Source organism: Taeniopygia guttata, chromosome 5 (assembly GCF_048771995.1).
Source record: "Taeniopygia guttata chromosome 5, bTaeGut7.mat, whole genome shotgun sequence".
NCBI lineage: Eukaryota > Metazoa > Chordata > Aves > Passeriformes > Estrildidae > Taeniopygia > Taeniopygia guttata.
The window spans coordinates 16,371,264-16,384,694 of record NC_133030.1 but is presented as its reverse complement, the minus strand read 5'-3'; the positions used below and the strand labels follow the sequence as shown (position 1 = coordinate 16,384,694).

Sequence of the window (13,431 nt, the reverse complement as noted above, 5' to 3'; positions counted from 1 at the left end):
TATTTGGCAACAAAGGTAATCTTTTAGTTAAGTGTATGTTTGGGTCATTAGTCTGAAAGCTCATTGCTCAGTGAACATGGAAACGCTGTCATTTATGTGAGGTGCAATGATTTAAATGTGCTGCTATTAGAATGTTTGACTATTCTGCAGCTGCTATTGCAGATATCCTGATTTAACAGAATTTTTTTGGTTTCCTTAGAAGTAACAGAAAAATAATAATACATAGATTTTTTTTTAGAGCCCTCTCATTTATAGAAGGGCAGGTGTTTAATCAATGGCTTTATCACATCAGGGAAGATTAGGGAGTGATGAGAAACAAACCAGAAGACAGAGATTTGTAAACAATTTACTCTAGCATATACTGGCACTGGCACAAACAAAAGAACCCCAAAACTGCCCCCTAAAACACTACAAGGATACATTACAGGCCCACACGTTGGAAAAATTTCTCATATTTGTCTGCCCAGAAAAGTCTTCTATGGATAAGCCAATGAAAATAAGGGATATGAATATTCAGTTGATGTTTTCATTAACTGTCTGATTGTTTCCCTCCTGCTTATCTCCAGGGTATTAATCTGTCTGGAGGGCAGCGCCAGCGGATCAGCGTGGCACGAGCACTTTACCAGCAGACAAATGTTGTGTTTCTGGTGAGTAGAAACCTTCTGTTTATGCTTCATGCAGAAGGAGTAGCTGCTCTTTATTTAGAGTATTTCATGGGTCCCATGCTGAACATTGTGTTTCTCTGAGATGAGCCAAATGTGCACTGTGTGTTTTAAATCTCTTGTCAGCTTGCCTGCAGGTAGGAAGCATTTTGTAAATGCTGCAGACAGGCAGGTATTGCACACTGCAATGCTGATGCTTATCCTCTCAGTATGTAGAAAATTCAATTTGACCCCTGCTTCTATCTTTAGGTCTTGGAAATGTAATTGTTTCAACTGTATTCATGAAATTCCTGACCTGTCTCAGGCCTAAAATTAATGTTGCATTATGTCTGGGGTGTTTCCTTTCTGCAGCAAAATAAGCTGCTTTTGCACCCTGAACTGCCTGTTGTATATCCTGTCCCACCTTCAGCTATTGAAAGAGAGTGACAGCAGGTTCTAACACCTTCACAGGTGGGAAAACAGATGCATCCTACACACTCACTTGTAGTGAGCTGGCTGGCTTTTCAATTTAGGACTTCCTTCTTGAGCTCGGTTTTCTAGAAGGTTTGAATCCAGCTGTTATGACAGTGAGACATAAATCACATAGGATTAAAAAAGCTGTGCACAGTAGGCATCCCTAAAAGAAAGGGAGGCTATTTAGACCTTTCCCTGTAATTAGGCTGATCAGTTTGTGCTTGCTTCATGTGTAAGGCTTTTCCAGGCAAAGATCAGAGTGCAGGAGAGTAGGGAGCAGTTGGGTCAGGTGCTGCAAATCAGCAGATCCACTAGTGGTCTGTAACTTGGTTTTGCCCTTTTTGTCCTTCTGTGAAGGACACTCGATAACCTCCTAATAGCAGCAGGCTCTCTTATGGTTTGACAGTGGAAAAACACCTACAAATAAATTTTACTTCCAGTCTTAATATCTAGAAAATAACCAGGAATCCTATATGTTAATATTGGCAAAACCTCAGTTCTTTTAAGGCTGGTTATGTAAAAAAATACCTGTGAAACTTCACTCTCACAAGTATAAATGTCATATGGCTGATGTTCAGGTCTGTGCCAGGTCAGAAGAGTTGACAACATCCTTGCTCAGCAAGCACAGTGCACACACAGTTTTGAGAGAAAATTCTGGATCATGAAGTTACTGTGTTTTAAAAGCACTTCCTAGGTGCTTTATGTTCTGATGCTCTGGTTTATTAGAATCTAAGTGGTCATATTTATGTTACTGCTAATTTCAGGTATTTTTGATTTCTAATGAAGCCTTGATTTAGTGTAATATTATAGTATGAAATAGTAACACTAAGTAAATCCTGCAGCCAGTATTGCTATTGTAAGCAGAAATATCAAATCAAATCACAAGATTTGTGATTCCATATAAATAGGAATAGGTAAATAGGTTTCACAAAAGATGGTACAGATCAATTTATGCCTAAATTAATTGCATATAATTGATTGATACAATAAGATAATGTAGGTCTCAAATCAAACACGTGAGCTGAGTCAGCAAAATGATCAGTATTGCTTCTTTTGTGATTTTTTGTGATTCATTGTTAATAGAGTATTGATTTATGGGGAAAAAAAAAAACAAATTAAAAAAAAAAAAGAAAAAGAAACAAACCCAACAACTGAAGGCAGTGATGTTCAAGGGAAACAGAAATACGCTCATTGTCCCTGTGCCTGGAGCACTAATGCAATATCTGCCACAGACCCACACTGGGACATTTTCTGGAGCCTGACAGAAGCCATGCTTTCCAGCTGTGTGGGCCATGAAGACATCTGGAGAGAGGAGCAGGTCCCAGAAAACCCCACAGAATTGTAGAATTGACACAGCTGGCTTTACTCAGTCCTCTCTGCAAAACACAGTTCAGGGCTTGGTATTCTGTAAATTAAGGGAACCTCACAATTTTGATCTGATGGCTCTTTTGTGTGTCTGTGTTGATCTACTTGGCTTTACTGGTATTCAAACCTGTCAGTTCTCTTGGATCCCACAAGTTCTGGCTCCAAAAGCTGACCCCTTATCCCCATGGCAGGATGATCCTTTTTCTGCCCTGGATATCCACCTGAGTGACCATCTCATGCAAGAAGGGATCCTGAAGATGCTGCGGGAGGACAAGAGGACCATTGTGCTGGTGACTCACAAGCTGCAATACCTGCCCCACGCTGACTGGGTAAGGAACCTCTTCTCAATTTTTCTGTGGAGGAAAAAACATGGCAGGAACATGTCTTGCTGCAAACAGTGCTTTCACTTCATCTCTCCACCAAGTAATAGTTCAGTGAGAAAATCTGTAATAAAGATCTTTTGAAAATCAGCCATATAGAGGAGCCATGATTTTGAGATTCCCATCTTGGAACACCTAAATACATTAGATTTTCATAAAGCTGCTACTTAATACTCTTATGAAAGCAGGCTACATTTTAAATATATTGAGTATCCCAAGACATTAGTTGTATTGGAAAATTTTGGCTAATTTTTTGATCTCAAAACAGTGAAATGTTTGAGTAACATCTTTGCCTCTGCTGGGATGTTACTAGGAATTTGTACTATCTCAGGAAATGGTGCATTTATGCAAAGTGGATATTGAGAGGTATGGAAATATAAGGAAAAAAAAACAGTGCTTCCTTGTGGTTAGTACTGGTATGTAGCATATTAAGAACCTCTTTTCCCTTTGTGTGGATTTAAGATTTTAAGAAATGTATAGTATCTGATTGTTCTGTTAGGTTTCTTTTTTTACATCTTTACTTTAAAGGGAAAAAAAATTGCAGGTGTGCTTTCTATACCAGTTTGTAATTGGAAATGTCAAAGATGAAGAGGGAATTTTCAGGGGTTTGGATTCTTTTTTTTTTTTTTTTTTTTTAATTCATTGGTTCCCATTGGCCTTGCACTTATTCCTGCAGTTTTCCAGCCTCCCAGGTCTCCTGGCCCATGTTGATTGATGACTGCAGTTATACCTCCTAGCAGGACTTTTCTCTTTCACATCTTGCACAGGCTATAGCAGCAGTTTCCTGGTCTCAATAAATAATCATATTGCAGCTGCTTCCTGAGCTTCATGTTGGCTTGGTATAAAGTTGCAGATAGACATTCATCTTATTCTTATTGGATTTTTGGTGGGCAACAATTGTTATTTATGGTCTCTGCTGTGACCTTGTCCCTCAGCTGTTTGTTTACCTTTAGAGCTACCACTGTTCTCAACACAGTCCTGGTTTTCAAATTAGTGTCTCTTGGGATACAGGAATTTTCTACCTTCTTCCCCTCCCTATGAGTCCATCTTAACGTCTTTTTTATTGTTATATATCTGCAAATTTTTTAAAGGCTATGAGTGTTTTGCGGTTCCTCAGTGTAATTGTTTTAATTTAATTTGTGAATGTAAGACCCATTTCCACATGTTGGTGCTTTAGGAGATGTATGAAAATTGCTTTATTTTTATTATCTTCTAGATGTGTAATTTTTTAATGAAATAGAATGTTTCAAACAGTAGCACAGGAAGGATTTGTATGAACTTTATAATAAAAATTATTTGTTACAAAATAGTTCATGTTTTTTTCTCTAGGTGTAGATTTCATTAATCCTTAGCAATTCTTACCCAATTGAGTGAATAGGGATTATTCATTTTATTAAGAAATTCTAAATAAAAATATAGTTTGAAGTGTATGGTCCCTCTAAATCTTTTCAACAAAACCCTCAGAAGAATTCAAGGTCCAGCCTAGTTGCAGGTTTTCTGAATAAATTGAGCACCAAAAGATCCTTATTTTCTTTATTTTTTTTTTACCTTCTCTCTGGTTTAAATTCATAGCAATAATTGAAAGTAAATTCTTAGCAATAAATGAAATACTTTATTTCCCCACTCCCTGCCCATGGAAATTTCTGAGTTTCCAGGGAGAGAGAAAAATAAATAGTGCATTAAGTCTTTGGTAATGATGGGGGTTTGCAATCTGGGTGCCTAATTTTCCAGAGTGGTGGTAGTTACATTGTGTGTATAACGTGGTTACACTGACACAAGCTGGAGACTGCTCCCTGCAGACTTTGTCTTGCTTGGATATTTTTCTTTTCCAAACTGTGTCCACTATTTTATGCTTTTAAAGCTTTAGGGATTCAAATTGCCCATCTCTTCCTTATCAGTCCATGGTATCAGAGAAGGAGCCAGCATGCTCATATCTAATTGCCTGAATGAGGGCAAAACCTCCTGCACTCAGTGTCTTGCTAAAAGCTTTTTCCTTTTAGGAGGTAAGAGAACTCTAAAATCTTATCTTGCTAATGACATGTATTTAGGAAGAGATCTGCTGACAGGGATCCCAGTCTTCTTTCTTAAAAGCAGCCTTTTCTGAAAACATGGAGTACAGGAAGTTTCTGGGTTTTCAGTATCTTAAATGAAGGGGATGGAGCCAAGAGATAATGTCACTGTCTTTTTAGAAGACAGATTTGTTCATGAAAATATTATTTATTTAAGAAAAGAGAAAATCCTGTCAAAGCATAGACACATAGCTTTAAAATAAATAGACATGCCTGGCTATTTATCTCACCACTTGTGTTTCTGACTCTTTAGATAATTGCAATGAAAGATGGTAACATCCAGAGAGAAGGAACACTCAAGGACATTCAGAAATCAGAGACTGAGCTCTTTGAACACTGGAAGACATTAATGAATCGACAAGACCAAGAGCTGGAGAAGGTTTTTGATGGGCAGGGCAATCAATATATGCAACAAAATGTTGTCTATTTTTTTTTTTTTTTGCCTTAATTTGAAAAGTTTAACAAGAGTTGACATGCTGTGTGTGACGTCTAACTTAAAATGAATGTAGTATTAGTGCTACCATTATTATTTATCTCTTAAGATAAATTCCTTCATCTGGACATGTCATATTTCTTCGATACTGTTCTAATCCATTGATAGGAAGCCCTATCCATTCCTTGATAGGAAGCCCTAACAAAATATTGTCACCTAAGGAATATAAATATAGCCATTTTAGGAAAAGCTTTGCTAATATTGACAGCTGGTTTTATAGGTATGCCTGAATTTACTCACTGCCTTGGGTGGAAGCTTTTCAGATATGCCTAAATCAAGTTCCTTAAATGATGAAGATGTTTTGTCTTTCACACTTATAACACAAGAATGAGATATTAATCTTAGTTCTTATTAATTCGAGATAACTGTCCAAGTTAAATTCCAGGAGGGTTGGGATTGACAACCTGAAATGAATGTTAGAGATCTAATTTATATCCTTTGGTTTTACACAGACCTAGAAAATCAATCACAGCTGCCTGCTGTGAGATTCTCACTTGTATTTTTCATTGAATGGAAACAGTTTTATCACAAGTAACACTTTTTTTGGTATTAATTCTCTGGTTAAAAACACATGAGTTGTCCCTTTTTCAGGAAACAACTATTGAGGAAAACCCTGTTTTGGAAAGGACGAATCTCAGGAGGACGATGTATTCCCGGGAAGCATTGCTGAAAGATGATGAAGAGGATGAAGGTAAAGGGCATCCTTTGAGCCCACTGCCAGTATTTTACTGTTTCACAGTTAAATTATATTAGAATGAATTAACACCCTTCAAACTGGCAAGAAATTAAAACGTTTTTCATGTGGGTTGTGATTTATAGGAGTGTTTGTTTCCATTGTTATGACCTCTGGACTGGAGTGGTTGCAAGCATTCACAAGTCATCTCTTCCTCCAGACTTCTGAGGTTTTTTTCTTATATACAAATATGATTTAATAATGAGTGAAGTATTAAACAAGATGCTGGGTGAACTTCACCTGTCAATAGCTAAACATATTTGCTTAAGGTTTTACAAAGGAAAAAGATTGCAATTTATTTTTACCCAGCCAGTGCTTTCCCATTGCAAAAACATGGTTGAAGAAATTGATCGCCAGGTGTTGAGGGGTTTTGCATCTTTTTGGTATGCATTACTATTAAGTTGAGCAGGTTAATACATGCAGGCATGAGCAGATCCTTTGACCTTAGAGCCACCCTTTATCGTATGTCAGCACGGCTGTCCTTTTTTCTTGCACCTTGCAGAAGAAGTAACAGAGAGTGATGACGAAGACAACCTGTCTTCAGTGCTGCATCAGAGAGCCAAGATGCCCTGGAGAGCCTGTGGGAAGTACCTGAGTGCAGCAGGGATCCTCCTGCTGCCCCTGCTGCTCCTGTCCCAGCTGCTGAAGCACACGGTGATGGTGGCCATTGACTACTGCCTGGCCCTCTGGACCGAGCATGCCATTTCTATCAAGATCGAGCCCGAGACAAAAAACTGCTCCCAGTGCATGGTAGGAACTGCCTTGTTCACCTTCCTCTTATTATTTAACTGGGGGTGTTCTCCTGCCGTCAACCTCTGCTCCAAGATTTGTATGCAGTGTGCTCTTTTTCTATTAAAGAGCCACTCCATACACATACACAGCATAGACAGTGCAGTAAAATGAAGTTGTTTGGTGTGTTGTTCTCCTTTTGCTAGATCTACTGTATTTTAGTCACCAAGCTGATATTCCTAAACCTGGGTTTCTAAAGTAATTTTGATATCAGAGTTCTCTTTTGTTTTCCCTGCACTGTTGCATTCTCACAGCAACCTGGGCTTTTTATGGTGTTCCTTGATTTTAAATTTCTGATTTATCACTTACTTTCCTGCAGATATTTGCCTCTTCAAAGGATAATAAATTATGATTTAAGATGGGTGAAAATCACGGAAAGTTTAATTTAGGGAGCAAAAAATATATACTCTAACCTTTTTTCACTTTTGTACTTGTGTGTTCGCCATAATATTTTAATTGCAATTTAAAGTGAATATTTGTGTTTCTCTTTGTTTCTTAGGAATTTGACCATTCTCCATATTCAAAAGTTTTCAGCATTCTTTGCTGCCTTGGCATTGTATTATGTCTTGTCACATCAATAGCAGTGGAGTGGACTGGCTTGAAAGTCACCAAAAAGCTACACTCTTCTTTACTAAATAAAATTATTTTGGCTCCAATGAGGTATTTCTTTGATTGTAATAGAAGTTTTATTATAGTAATTTTGTCTTCTTTACTTCAAGAGTCTCCTAAGTGCAGTTTTTACTAAGAAATGATTGTACATCACATATTTTTTAAGATATCCATGAAAAATCACCAAGTGTCAAGTTTCAGAGTAGTTTTTGAAAATGGTACCCAGGCTGCTTGAGTTCCTAGACACAAGTCAAATGCCTCTGCTGCCCGACTGTGACTTCAGAGATTTTCTTCCTTGCATGTTTAATTGCTCTTGGCAGTTTTTAATTAGGGAGAAAACACAATTATTGATCAATATGTGGTGCAGATAATTCATAGCATGCTTCATCATCTTAATCACTGGAAATATTTACTGTCAGGCAGTGATTGTGCAAGTCTAGGAAAGGTAATGAGCTTAGACAAGTGTCATTACAGACATCATTAGAGTATACTGGGATGTACTTTGTTCCAGCAGGAGCCTTGGTTGTCCTCCATAAGTTTTTTTTTTTCCTGTGCATGAAAGCAAATGTGTAGCTGGATTCAAACTTGCAGCTCTAGGGAAAAAAAAAACTTCTTATTTTTAAGCTAACTATATTTGACCCAAAAATCATGGAAAAATCATATACATTAAAAACCTCAAAGTTTTTTTAAGATTATTTTTTTCCAGGATAAAATTAGATTTCAAGTTCTACATGAGTTATGGAACAGGTAACAGTTGCAGAACAATAATAGACTGTGCATTTTGCAGATCCAAATGTCTTTTAATATATTATTCCAACAGTAGTTATTGTTAAAATTTTCTCTTCCCAGAAATATGCAAGACTTTGCAATTTAACTTTTTAGAATTTTTCCTGAATTGATGTGGCTTCAAATTAAAATCTGAAAGGATTTTTTCAAGTGTAATCATGTGATGTCCATGGCTTAGGCAGTAGAGGGAGCTGAGGACATGCTTGCAGTTGTAGGTTTCTAAGTGGCTGTAGGTTCATGCTTGTGCTTGTAAATTCAAGACATTTCCATTTCATTGGAAAGCCATAGGTGCCTGGGCAAAATGAGAAATTTTCCTATGGCTGTCAATTTATTTGCCTGTTACTGTGATATAGTACCTAGCTTAGGTAAGACAAATCAATTCTAATTTTACTCTTGTAAACTTTGCCATTCCTTGTACCATTTTAGGTTTTTTGAAACAACACCTCTGGGAAGTATATTAAACAGATTTTCAGCTGATTGCAATACCATTGACCAGGTACTGATTAAATCTTTTTGAGCTCTCAAGTTATCCTATCTTAATCTGAAAAAGTGGGTTTTATTTATTACAGATTTATCTAGATGAAGCTTATGGATGAACTATAATTTTGACTGTATCAGTTTGCATCGTGATTTTCTCAGTTCTGAATGAGCTCCTCATCTTACATGCACATTGAAAAAACATTTATTTTGCTAAGATGTCCTGTATAGAAAAGGAAAGCAAAATAAGATCAATAGTGACATCCCTAAATTAAAGAGTATCTACTTTGTGAGTAAACAGCCTCATTTGAGGAAATGAAATGAGGAAAAAGCAAATGCTATTACCCAGAATAGAAATGACTGAAATTCAAATTACTATTATTTACCCCAGCGTGCACTGCCAGGATATATGTAGATGCTAAAATCATCTACTGCATCCCATCTGTAATCCTCTGACATGAGGATTGTGCTTCACAATGCAGATGTGAAGCAGCCTCACAGAAATCCCTTCAGATGTTCCCAAAACCCAGTGGTAAATTCAAGAGCAGACCTGTATGCTTAAAATGCTCCAAAGGAATAAAAGTTTTGAGGAAGCAGGAGAAAGGAAGTAGTGTTTTAAGTTTGGCGTGTTATGGAAGATGTGCTTTTTTCTCCTCTGCACAGCACATCCCAGCTACCCTGGAGTGCTTGAGCCGTTCCACCTTGCTGTGTGTGTCTGCCCTTGCTGTGATCTCCTACGTCACGCCCATGTTCCTCATTGCCCTGCTGCCCCTGGCAATCATGTGCTACTTCATCCAGAAGTATTTCCGAGTGGCCTCCCGGTAAGGGCACACACCATCACCACCCTGCCAGTGGGGACAGCTCCTGCAGTGCAGGAGTGAATTGCACAATTGCAGTGCAGGGGAGCTGCGTGGTTAAATTTGGTCCTGTCAAGGCTGCGGCGCTGTCTGCAAGTGGGACAAATGCACTGCAGTGGAATTGCGTCCTTTTGCAAGGGCCTTTGTCAGCAGCTCTTCGAGCAGAACTTCTGGCATGAGGCAGACTCTGCATGAGCAGGGTCTTTGTGCATGATCAAAGGTTTTTGGAGCTCACAGGACACAAAAAACCCCAGCTGGATTCTGTCCTCCCCTACGGGCTGGGTGTTGGGTGCCTGCAAGAAAATGTGGACAGGGAAACTGAAGTCTGCCTGTGCAGGTGAAAGTGGAAATATATGAAGTCCAGGAGAGGCTGCAGAATGCAGCATAACCATAGTGGTACTGCTAGCCATTAAGCCAGTGTGCACAAGCCTCCTCTCCTGTTCTGGGTGCCTTCTAGTTTTTAAAAGTATGAAAATTTTAATTGTGTCTGAGACTTTACTTCTTCTAAGATGATAGCTCCCCTCTTGTGGAATGTTTGCAGCAATGCAAAAACATGCATATTCCCTCATATATGCACAGATTGAGAGGGAATCTGCGACCAATTTACTTCCTGCTGGAAGAAACTGAGACTAAGTAGATTTCACCCTACAGGTGCTTTTACTGATATGAGGACTAAATATGAGAAATTGCATTGAGAAATGCAACTTAATAATGAGTGCAAACTCTCATTTACTGAGTTTATGAGGTACTGTTGGCTCCCTAGTTGTGCTGTTATCTGGGGGTGCACTCTGTCTTCTGCTTAACTTGACCTCCTATTTGCAGCATTCCATTAAATTGGTGTTCAGTACAGAGACAGAATGGTGTTTAAATCAATAAAAAATTGAGTTCACGGAAAAGGAATGTAGGAGAAAGGAGGGAAGGAAGTGAAGGGAAAAGACCACTTCAGAACTCCAGCAAGTTAAATGTTAAAAGAAAAATCCTGCTGGGGAATTCATTCCCCTGCAGCACTGCTTTACAATCTGTCTGAATCTTATGTATATGACTATTATGATGCTATTCCTTTTCATTCCCTGGGCCTGAGTCAAGAGAATAACTGCAAAACAAGACTGGTTTTTTACAAAATTCTTTTCGTAACCCTCTCCAGGGACCTGCAGCAGCTGGATGACAGCACTCAGCTACCATTACTCTCCCATTTTTCAGAGACTGTTGAAGGTCTTACCACCATCCGAGCCTTCAGGTACAATTTTTTTTTTAAGAAACATAGATATTCAAAAGTGAGGTAATATTATGTCTTAAACTGTTCTGTCTGGAAAGAGCCCTCACAACATAGGCAAGGGGGGATATCAAACACTGAAGAATTTTAATCATTTTGTATGTAGAAGAGTCCCTGTAAAAAGAACAAGCACACGTGGGTCATCTGTCCTGTGGTTGCTGTCCAGACACTTGCATGCAGCCTGAAAAAAGAATTTGAGGGCAAATGTGATTTAAGAAGCTAAATTAGCCTGCAATTACCACAGTGTGTGGTGTTGCGGATGATGGGCTTGGACAGTTTCCATGGCAGAAGTAATATGCACCTACTTGGTACAGACTAATGTGTGTCCATGTCCTGGGCAGATAAGCTGTGCATGCTGCTGACTTCAGAGGCTACAGTAGAACCCTGCATTGTTTGTCAGGTTGCTAGCTGAAAATGTGGGTGTTTACACTGATTTTGGAAAGACACAAGCTGGAGGCAAAGTGTTCCCTTGCCTGTTTTTGGTTTGTTTTTCCATCCACATAAGCTCCCAGGAGGGCAGCCCAGGAATACCTGATAATGTGCCTGGGTTCTATATGTGCGTTAGAAAACTGGCAGTCATGCTGATACCTCAGAGGTACCAATAAAAAACCACTGCTGAGTTTACCAGCTGCTTTCCCTGATCTAGGGCTATTCTTGTCTTTTCCCAAGTGACTCAAACACGGTCAACTTTTCCACTAGATTCTCATCTAGATGGCATCTACATATTTTGTCAGTTAATTATTACTGTTACCTTTCTATTCTTGAAACAGTAGGATTTATTTATTCCTCCTAACCTATAACTGTAATTTTGTAATAGAAGTAAAGCACAAAGGTAACTTAAACAATTTTAAATAGGTTATAAATAGATCAAAGAGAGAACAAAATTAAGGGTTTATTATTTTGAACTGAAGGTAGCTTACTCAAGAGTGGTAGAGCAGCTTAATGTTTCCATTATTTACTGCTATTGAATATTTAATTAATTAAGTGCCAGCAATGTTCTACGGCTTATAGTTATGTCCATATTCAATTTTCAGGAAAATCAATTTTTCTTTTAATTTCTGCTTTTTTCATTCATATATCCTTTTACTTGATCAAGGGTATCTTTGAATCATTATGGCTGTATATTTTCTGGTCAATACATAAAACAATATTCAATGCCATCTAGTTAATTTTTCAGTCTGTCAGAGCATTCCCTCTTGATTCTTCCTGTCACCTTGGAATTAATTCCTCTGTCAAAGAATTGTGTTTGGTGCCTCCTTTTTCTTAAATCCTGCAGTAAGTGACGTGTCTCTGACCCAGCCAGCCATGTATGTTCAGTGAGTTCTGTGTTCCATCTGTCTGCCAGCCTCCTGCCTCAGCTGCTAACCCAGTTATTTTTAGGGCTGTGTAGCTTTTCAGCTGCCTAACATATTAGCAGGAGTGGAGTTTAGACTTACTAGCGTGAGCATCCCTAAAAATAACACTAACTCAGGAATTCATTCTGTTAGGAGGTGCCAGTTGTTCCTGAAGTGTCTTTACCCTTGGTTACTCCCCATCCTGGATTTATTCAGAATTCATATGGAAAGAAATGTACAAAAAAATATGGGGGAGTTCAGAAAGACAGCTACTGCTGCACCTACAAAAACACCTTCAGCAGATGCCCTGGCCTGATTTATAGTTTATTTTGATACTTCAGATAGCATTTGTGTTAAATAATCAACAAAATGTAAATGTGAAGAATTCTGCAAAAACTTCTTTTTAAGAATATCTTAAACTGGTAATCTGGAGACACTTTCTGAAGAGAAATTCTGATATTTTTGCATCAATCCAGCAACTGTGGTAACTTTGCATCCCTGTTCCACGTGCATGTGCATGACTGACTCATGATGCATACCTCACATTCTCCGAGTATCTGCATCACACAATTCCTGGTGGTATGGAGATAGGGATGTTAAATGTGGCTGAACTGGCTGCAGAAGCAGCACGGCCACGTCTGTGTGCTGAGGCTCTGAGGGCAGTGAGCCCTGAGGAAAGGAAGGGCACCCTAGCCCTGACATGGTGACACTAATGCCTGATTTGGAAGCAGCCATTCTGCTGTGTAGCACACCGACGTGCTCACAGCCAGCCCAGACCCTGGGCTGCACCCAGAGCCCCGGGCAGCAGGGCAGGGAGGGGGTCCTGCCCCTCTGCTCTGCTCAGAGCCCACCTGCAGCTGCATCAGCTCTGGGGTCCCAGCACAGGAAGGACAGGGGCAAGTCCAGAGGAGGCCACCAAGTTGATTAGAGATGAAGCACCTCTCCTTTGAGCAAAGGCTGGGTTTGTTCAGCCTTTGTTCAGGCTTTAGGGTGACCTAATTGTGGCCTTCCAGTACCCAAAATGAACTTGTAAGAAAGATGAGAGAGACTATTTACAAGAGTATGTAATGACAGGACAAGAGGAATGGCTTCAGACTGAAAAAGAGTAGATTTAAATTAGATGTTAGGGAAAAATCCTTTTTTGTGAGAAC

At 39.0% G+C, this 13,431-nt stretch overlaps 1 protein-coding gene across 4 annotated transcripts in view; it reads left to right on the top strand.

Annotated features, from left to right (window-relative positions):
* ABCC8 (ATP binding cassette subfamily C member 8) overlaps positions 1–13,431 on the top strand; it is a 74,615-nt gene that overhangs the window by 48,187 nt on the left and 12,997 nt on the right. For all 4 annotated transcript variants that reach the window (XR_004368033.3, XM_030273846.4, XM_030273845.4 and 1 more), the window contains exons 21-29: positions 567–647; positions 2,672–2,809; positions 5,183–5,308; positions 6,014–6,113; positions 6,658–6,905; positions 7,444–7,604; positions 8,766–8,835; positions 9,480–9,637; positions 10,818–10,910. Coding sequence is in view for 3 of the 4 variants with exons in the window: in XM_030273846.4 (XP_030129706.4) it covers positions 567–647; positions 2,672–2,809; positions 5,183–5,308; positions 6,014–6,113; positions 6,658–6,905; positions 7,444–7,604; positions 8,766–8,835; positions 9,480–9,637; positions 10,818–10,910 (1,175 nt within the window). In the remaining variant the exon portion in view is untranslated. The remainder of the gene's footprint in view (positions 1–566; positions 648–2,671; positions 2,810–5,182; positions 5,309–6,013; positions 6,114–6,657; positions 6,906–7,443; positions 7,605–8,765; positions 8,836–9,479; positions 9,638–10,817; positions 10,911–13,431) is intronic.